Here is an 8,452-nt window from a genome sequence, read left to right as displayed (position 1 = left end):
CCTTCATCTCCTCCCGTCTAGATGACTGTAACACACTCTTCACGTGTTCTGACAAAAAGCCCTTGACCTCTTTCAGTTGGTCCAGAACTCTGCAGCGAGGCTCCTAACTGGAGCAAACAGAAGAGCTCACATCACTCCTGTTCTGGTGTCTCTGCACTGGTTACCCGTTAACTTTAGAGTTCATTTAGAGTCCTGACTAGAACTTTCAGGGCTCTACATGGTCAAGCTCCTCCCTATATTACTGACCTGTTAAAGCCCTATGCTCCAACCCGAGCCCTCAGGTCCACCCACCAGAACCTTCTAGAAGTTCCAAAGACCAGATATAAAAGTGGAGGCGATCGCTCCTTCCAGACTCTGGAATGATCCTCCTGTATCCTTACGCAGCGTTGACGATCTGGACACTTTTATTTAAAGCTGCTTTTAACTAAATCTTTTATTTTCTTATTTTTAACTCAAATTAGTATCATCTTTCATCTGTTGATGCTGTTTCAGAATTTTATGACTTTATTTTTAACTCAATTTCGCCACTGTGGTATCAATGAAGTCTGTTCTGTTCCATCTAATCTGAATAATTATGCCGAGCTAATCCAGGCTCCTCTTTAGTATTCAGTGTGAACTCGTTTCTCCTGGGAACCTACATTCTTGATGTGTTGTGGTGTTTTCCTGTTTCTGACAGGTGATTCCAGACTGGAAGGACCAGGAGTGGGATAAAGACAAACCTGAGTCCTACGCTGGGATCTTTCACTTCCGTTTCTGGCGGTTTGGTGAGTGGGTGGATGTGGTGATCGATGACCGGCTTCCCACGGCCAACGGCCAGCTGGTTTACTGCCACTCCAACGACCAGAACGAGTTCTGGAGTGCTTTGATGGAGAAGGCCTACGCCAAGTAAGGAGCACTTTGACGTTGGTGCTGGGATCAGGATGGTGGTGGTGGAAAACCATCAGCTGATGAGTCTGAGCACGACTTGGCTAAAGGAGTTAGCTTTAAATAAATCCACTCAGACACTTTCCTCAGCGCGTTCAGCGGGGAACTCTGCAGCTTTTGAGTCGTTCAGCGGGGAACTCTGCAACTTTTGAGTCGTTCAGCGGGGAACTCTGCAGCTTTTGAGTCGTTCAGCGGGGAACTCTGCAACTTTTGAGTCGTTCAGCGGGGAACTCTGCAGCTTTTGAGTCGTTCAGCGGGGAACTCTGCAGCTTTTGAGTCATTCAGCGGGGAACTCTGCAGCTTTTGAGTCGTTCAGCGGGGAACTCTGCAGCTTTTGAGTCGTTCAGCGGGGAACTCTGCAACTTTTGAGTCGTTCAGCGGGGAACTCTGCAGCTTTTGAGTCGTTCAGCGGGGAACTCTGCAGCTTTTGAGTCGTTCAGCGGGGAACTCTGCAGCTTTTGAGTCGTTCAGCGGGGAACTCTGCAGCTTTTGAGTCGTTCAGCGGGGAACTCTGCAGCTTTTGAGTCGTTCAGCGGGGAACTCTGCAGCTTTTGAGTCGTTCAGCGGGGAACTCTGCAGCTTTTGAGTCGTTCAGCGGGGAACTCTGCAACTTTTGAGTCGTTCAGCGGGGAACTCTGCAGCTTTTGAGTCGTTCAGCGGGGAACTCTGCAGCTTTTGAGTCGTTCAGCGGGGAACTCTGCAGCTTTTGAGTCGTTCAGCGGGGAACTCTGCAGCTTTTGAGTCGTTCAGCAGGGAACTCTGCAGCTTTTGAGTCGTTCAGCGGGGAACTCTGCAACTTTTGAGTCGTTCAGCGGGGAACTCTGCAGCTTTTGAGTCGTTCAGCGGGGAACTCTGCAGCTTTTGAGTCGTTCAGCGGGGAACTCTGCAGCTTTTGAGTCGTTCAGCGGGGAACTCTGCAGCTTTTGAGTCGTTCAGCGGGGAACTCTGCAACTTTTGAGTCGTTCAGCGGGGAACTCTGCAACTTTTGAGTCGTTCAGCGGGGAACTCTGCAGCTTTTGAGTCATTCAGCGGGGAACTCTGCAGCTTTTGAGTCGTTCAGCGGGGAACTCTGCAGCTTTTGAGTCGTTCAGTGGGGAACTCTGCAGCTTTTGAGTCGTTCAGCGGGGAACTCTGCAGCTTTTGAGTCGTTCAGCGGGGAACTCTGCAGCTTTTGAGTCGTTCAGCGGGGAACTCTGCAGCTTTTGAGTTGTTCAGCGGGGAACTCTGCAGCTTTTGAGTTGTTCAGCGGGGAACTCTACAGCTTTTGAGTCGTTTCAGTCCTGAATTAGTTTACATGCGAGTTTACAAAGGTGTGACGCATCATGCAGAATGTGAGCATGTCGTGCTGCACCAGAAACAAATTCATTAGTGGATGATTCTGAATCTGCGTGCTGCCGGTGCTGGTTCTGATCATGAGGCTGGTGCTGACTACTCCTCCAGATTCATCTTCAGTTCAGATCATTCATAAAGCACCAACCAGTCATCTGGAGGAGCTCGACAACGTTAACTTCCTGGTAGAGTTCATGATGAACTTCATCCCTTCATCCTTGAGAAACAATAACATCAAAATAATAGTTTCTCATTGATGAGCTCTGCAGTGCAACGACAGCTTGGTGTCCAAGCAGTGACGTCCATCCTTAAGGCCAACCTCAGGCTGGCTCATCAGCAACAGTCAGTGTGCCTCTGATCTGCACGGTGGGTTAGGGTTAGGCCACACAGGTGCAGTGGGCAGATCCCACCTTTCCGGTGACACAGTGACCCCTGGGAGCCACGCCGGCTCATGCAGCCTGTGGGAGGGCAGTGCCTGCAACAGAAAAACCACAAAATGTCATGACATGAACTTGAATAACGCCAGGGCAACACAAAGGAACGCTATGTTTTAAAAATCTGTTTGCTAACGTAACAACGGACCAGCTCAGAAAGTGGGCGTTGGTACCGGGGGAATATGGGACTGACACGCTGTAACCCGAGCCCTCCACAGGGATGGATCACATGCAGAGATGAATGTCACCAGAGTGGGATGACCGACGGGACTTTAACTTTATGACCTGGTTAAGCTTGGTTTATGCTTGACGCATTCACTTTCCGCGCGGTGATGCGGCTCGCGGATGGAACGCGCTTCACAACTCACAGCGGTTATGGTTCATGCGGCTCGTCTCTGCGGTGAGCCAATATTCTCCCAAACTGTAGGGGGCAGCATGGAGCTCTACGGCATGCATCCAACACTACACCATAGTAGAAGTAGAAATTACTGTTTATAACACGGTATTCCAGCATTTTTAACAGCGTCCTCGTCTTTTCCGACAGTGCGAGCTATTTCTCTCCAAGAATTATTAACAACATGTTGATCACGGTGATCTCTGAGAGCTGAATCATACAAATGTCTGTATTTACCAACCTCTGCCATACTAGTTCTTGCCGGCCCGCCATGTTTTTCCGCGTCCGTCCGCGTGGTTAGAAATTTTCCGAGGTGCGCGTTGCGGAAATTCTGGGCTGTGCGGAGGCGCGGTGGAGGGGCGTGGTTGTTAAAATGACGCAACTTTTCTGCGCGGAGCCGTGCGGACCTCGCGGACGCGTCAAGCATAAACCAACCTTAAGGAGTTTCTGCATTAAGGAGTAAAACTAAAATCTGATTCATTATTTCATCACCAAACCCAAACCAGCTGCCAAGTAAGAAAACCACAGCTCTTCCCAGAGTACGTGGCATTTTCTAGTCATTAGACTTGATCGATTGTTAGTAGGAACAGTGAAGTGACCTACCTTCGTGTGAATGATCACAAATTCACATGTTCAGGCTTAAAAATATCCTAATCACGCGCCCAACCATCGGTGAACTGAACGTGTGCCTCCAGAGCGCGGCCTGCAGCCAGTGCCCACCCACAGACGAGGGCTTAGGTCCTCTGGGTCTCTTCTCCATCGCCGTACTTCATACGGGTCCACGTTTAGCAAGACTCCATCTTCTGTATCTGTTTTTTTCATCCGAACGCAGTTTGTCTGCATATATTTATTCCTTTCTCTTTGGAGCCGATTTCTTCTTCTCTTTTGTTTTGGCGTGTGGAAAATAAAGATGGTGCAGAAAAGCCACAGTGGTCGTGTGATGACGTCTGCTCCACAGCTTATTAATGAAGCTCTGCTGTAAAAACGTCCTCCTGCTGGTCGTTCATGACGCAGCTGCATGGGTTCAGGGATGACTGACTTGGTGTGGGCACGTGTTGATGCTGCTCAGTGACATCACTCACTGCCAAAGCCTAACCCAACTTCCCCATCCCAGGAACTGCCCTGGAGGTCTGCTCGTGGAAACAGGACTGCTGCTTGATTGGGACAAAAGTCAGGTTTTAGTCTCATTTAGAAACGTAAAAGCACAAATATTGACTTTAGCCTTTAAGACTAAAAGCAACGAAGCACCTTAGTTACAACAAGTCTCTTACACGTTGTTGTTGTTGTTGTTGTGCTGTCTGCCTTCAGCACAGCTGCCGTGTTTTTAGTTACTATGGAGAAGGTTAAACACAGAGTTCAGAGATGATCGAGTACTTCCTGTCTGGCAGGATGTGTGGGTGCTATGAAGGTCTGGATGGAGGCAACACGGCAGACGCTCTAGTCAACTTCACCGGAGGAGTTTCGGAGCCGATGGACCTGGCAGAAAATGGCTTCAAAGACGACGAAGAGAAACGCAACGAGTTGTTTGAGAGAGTCCTGAAGGTCCACAACCGAGGAGGTCTCATCAGCTGTTCGATCCGGGTGAGGAGGAGGCCAACGCCGTGCCACGCTGCCCAGACGATGAAGAGTAATGAATAACTCTGCTCATTCAGGCGCTGACGGCAGCGGACATGGAGGCCAAACTGGCCTGTGGTCTGGTGAAGGGTCACGCCTACGCCGTGACAGACGTCCGTAGGGTGAGGCTCGGCCACGGCCTGCTGGCCTTTTTCAAGTCCGACAAACTCAGCATGATCCGCATGAGGAACCCGTGGGGGGAGCGGGAGTGGAACGGGCCGTGGAGCGACAGGTGACTGACTCCCGTTGTTTCTGCCTGACCACGTTTAAGCACGCGTTGCTGACCTCTCATTGCTGTAGCTCCGAGGAGTGGCAGAAGGTCAGTAAGGGGGAGCGGGAGAGGATGGGTGTCACTGTGGAGGACGATGGAGAGTTCTGGTGAGTTCTGGTCCAACTCTGCCACCTGTTGGTAAGCCCAGGTAACACAGTAATCCATCTTTCCTTCAGGAATGGATTCAGACGTTGTTCTTTTCTCTAACCGTCCAGCATTTAGACCCATCCCTGGTTCTCTCTGCAGGATGACGTTTGATGACTTCATCGCAAACTTCACGGATCTTATTCTGTGTCGTCTCATTAACACGTCGTACCTGAGTGTGCACAAGACCTGGGAGGAGGCTGTGCAGCGGGGCTGTTGGCGTCGCCACGATGACCCGCTACTCAACCGAACCGGGGGATGCTCTAACAACAAGCTGACCTTCCTCCAGAACCCACAGGTGTCCCGCAGGTGTCCCAGCTACCGCGTGGTCCTCACCGGTCAGACTGCTGAAGTGTGTTTTGTGTTTCAGTACATGTTTGATGTGAAGAAGCCCAAGGACGAAGTTCTGATCTGTCTGCAGCAGAAAGATCGCAGAGCCACTCTGAAAGAAGGACGAGGAGAAAACCTGCCCATCGGCTTCGACGTCCACAGAGTAAAGACGTTTCATCCTAAATCCTGACCAGGTCTGTGGACGGAAACCTCAAACCTGCTGCTGTCGTGTGTTCAGGTGGAGCTGAACAGGAGCTACCGTATGCACGCCCCTCAGCAGAAGGTTGGAGGAAGCATCTACATCAACTCTCGCTCCGTGTTCCTTCGCACCGACCTGGCAGAAGGACGCTACGTCATCATTCCCACCACCTTTGATCCCGGGCTGGAGGGAGAGTTTCTGCTCCGAGTCTTCACGGACGTTCCCTCCGACTGCAAGTAGGAACCGTGGCGGTATCTTACTTTCTGCAGCTTCAGGGCAAACCCATCAGTTATGGGATGTGTGTCCCTCTGTCCTTCCTACAGGGAGCTGACGCTACACGAGCCTCCTCACACCTGCTGGTCTGGACTCTGTGGTTACCCCTCACTGGTCTCTCAGGTCCACGTTCTGCAGGCTGACGGCCTGGCGGGCCACGACTCCAACGGAGGTAGGGCCATGTTTTGGTGCTTTTGCATCTGGGTCATCGTGGCCCCGCCCTGGTAGGGTGTATTGTGTTCACATCTGGGTAACCTCTGTGTTTTCCGTGCCCAACTGACCTTTTTTCAGACCTTCTCCCTAGGCGGTCCGCTTTGGGCTGAGCAGACCCAACAAACCCACTGCCGGCTCTAATTCACACCCACCTCAAGCCTCTGATTGGCGGGTAGAATCAGCCAGCGGGAGCTTCTCGTGTGTGCGATTCGTTATCGTTCGGGATCCCTCCCACTGGTGGCAGCGTGGGGACAGACCGTCTCAGTGAGAGAGAAAGCAGGAAGCAATGTCAGAGTCTCCAAAAGCAACGCTGCACACTTTGTTTATTAAGGTCTTTGGCCCCGCCCACAAGCTCTGAGATTTCCATGTTCCCGAGAAGGTTGTGTGAACAAAACCTTGGCAAGCGCGGCCGATGCTAACAAGCCCGGACTGGGCTGCGGTTGTTGGGGTTGTTGGTCTGCTGGAGGATGGTTGTTAGCAGGCGCCAGTAAGACCGCTGGTCTCAGGTTTTTAAATCCTAACGTGTTGATTTGTCCTCAGCCTCAGATCCGTACGTCATCATTCGCTGTGAAGGACAGAAAGTTCGTTCTGTGGTCCATAAAAGCACCTGTAGCCCCGCCTTCAACACCAAAGCAGTCTTCTACAGGAAGAAGTCCAGCCGACCAATCAGCATTGAGGTACACACACACACCTAATACTGAAGCGCCCCATACATCATGTGACAGGATGACAACCAAACTCACACGTTTGACCCCCCCCCCACAGATCTACAACAGCAATGTGCTGACTGACTCCTTCCTGGGTCAGGTGACTCTGGCTGCTGAGCAGGGAAGAGTCCAGAAGACGCTCCACCTGAAGGACAAAGGTGATCGCCAGGACAACGACCTCCCCGGTACCGTGACTCTGTCCATAGAGACCAGCTCGGTGCTGACCAGCATCTGAGTTTGTGAAGCGGGTTGTTTACTGGTGTAAGAACACCTGCAGCAGGTGTAAGAACACCTGCAGCAGGTGTGTCTGAACCGCTCAAACAGGCTTCTCGATGTTTACACGTTTAAAAGTTCCTCTTGTCGGGGGTGTTACAGAAAGCTGATAATCCCTCGTTGACAAAGTGCTCCTCTAGGATTTGTCGGCTCCGGCAACGCTCCCGGCCGCAAATGAGAATTAAAAACAAAACCTTACGATTAAATCCAATTAGAGCTCAGATTTAAAAGTTTAAACTCCACATTTATCAATAATTCAACCATCAAGAACAAAGCTGCAGCTGCTGCCGTGGGCCAGTGGTGGTGCTAATTCACCACCTGGTAGCTGCCAGCCACCCACAACAAAAGGTGATGTCACTTGCCTTGTCCAATCATATTCACCAAACTTCAGTAAGCCTAGCAGCTAGCCTGCCTCGGAGCAGGTTTGTTCCCCAGCATGTGTTACCATGGTGACTGGGAGGGGCTTCAGGCTGGCCACTTTCGTGGGATTGAACTTGGAGAAGTTAAACTGGTATTTTCAAAAGAAAGCCGGATTTTTGGGATTACCTCGCTTTCTGGAACAGCCCCGATCATCTTCTTTATCTTGCCACCGATGAGACGCTTCCTCTAACCTGAGCAGGAAGTTGGTGTACCTGCAAGAACCAAAGATTAAACGTAATCAGATTACTTTATGCTGTATATTTCAAGCCTTCCACTGTAAACAAACAGCCAATCGAGCTGCAGCAAAGCAACTGGAGGTCCACCTCTCTGGTCTCAGATCTGGAAGGTCTCTGGTCCCTGAAGGATTTGTCAAGATCAGACTTTTACGTCTGGAGATAAAAACATAAATCATGATTTTCATCGTTGGTACAAACATTCGAGTTTTTGTTCGTAGAAGTTTCTACGAACAGCTGATGCATGAGGGCCCAAGGTTCCTGCTGAGTTCAGACGGTTATTACTGGATGTACAGATCTGTGTGTGCCTGAGTTTCTGACGCTTTTCCAGAGCTGAGAAATAAAGTTTACTTGATTCTTTAGTCTGTGAAGTTGTTGTGATTAACGTTAAATGTGTCTCAAACGTTCCGTAAAACAGTTCAAGTCTGAAGATACCAGGAAAACCTTCATCATCTAGAGGTTTTATTTATGGTTCTGAATCATTCCTGAAACACTGAAGCAGTCAAGAGGACCTGGCTGCAGCAAAATGGCGACTTCCAGTTGCCGTTGCCTTACCGGAGTGCTAGTTTGACCCTGGAGGTCACGTTCCCGTAGTTCAGCTCCACAGAATAGAATAGAATAGAAAATACTTTATTGATCCCACAGTGAGGAAACTCACTTGTGACAGCACCAACACTTAAGAGAATAAGATAAA

The 8,452-nt window shown here is 50.3% G+C and overlaps 1 protein-coding gene across 1 annotated transcript in view; it reads left to right on the top strand.

The window, feature by feature from the left end:
* The window catches only part of LOC107379768 (calpain-5), a 68,189-nt gene extending 60,069 nt beyond the window's left edge, over positions 1–8,120 (top strand). The window contains exons 4-13 of the mRNA XM_054742257.2: positions 677–885; positions 4,470–4,662; positions 4,734–4,927; positions 4,996–5,073; positions 5,213–5,408; positions 5,481–5,603; positions 5,679–5,875; positions 5,963–6,084; positions 6,666–6,802; positions 6,891–8,120. Of these exons, the coding sequence (XP_054598232.1) occupies positions 677–885; positions 4,470–4,662; positions 4,734–4,927; positions 4,996–5,073; positions 5,213–5,408; positions 5,481–5,603; positions 5,679–5,875; positions 5,963–6,084; positions 6,666–6,802; positions 6,891–7,067 (1,626 nt within the window). The 3' untranslated portion in view covers positions 7,068–8,120. The remainder of the gene's footprint in view (positions 1–676; positions 886–4,469; positions 4,663–4,733; positions 4,928–4,995; positions 5,074–5,212; positions 5,409–5,480; positions 5,604–5,678; positions 5,876–5,962; positions 6,085–6,665; positions 6,803–6,890) is intronic.
* Positions 8,121–8,452: the final 332 nt, after the last annotated feature.

This window comes from Nothobranchius furzeri, chromosome 13 (assembly GCF_043380555.1).
Source record: "Nothobranchius furzeri strain GRZ-AD chromosome 13, NfurGRZ-RIMD1, whole genome shotgun sequence".
Classification (NCBI taxonomy): domain Eukaryota; kingdom Metazoa; phylum Chordata; class Actinopteri; order Cyprinodontiformes; family Nothobranchiidae; genus Nothobranchius; species Nothobranchius furzeri.
Note: the sequence above shows the minus strand (reverse complement) of the source record. Positions and strands in the feature narration are given on the sequence as shown.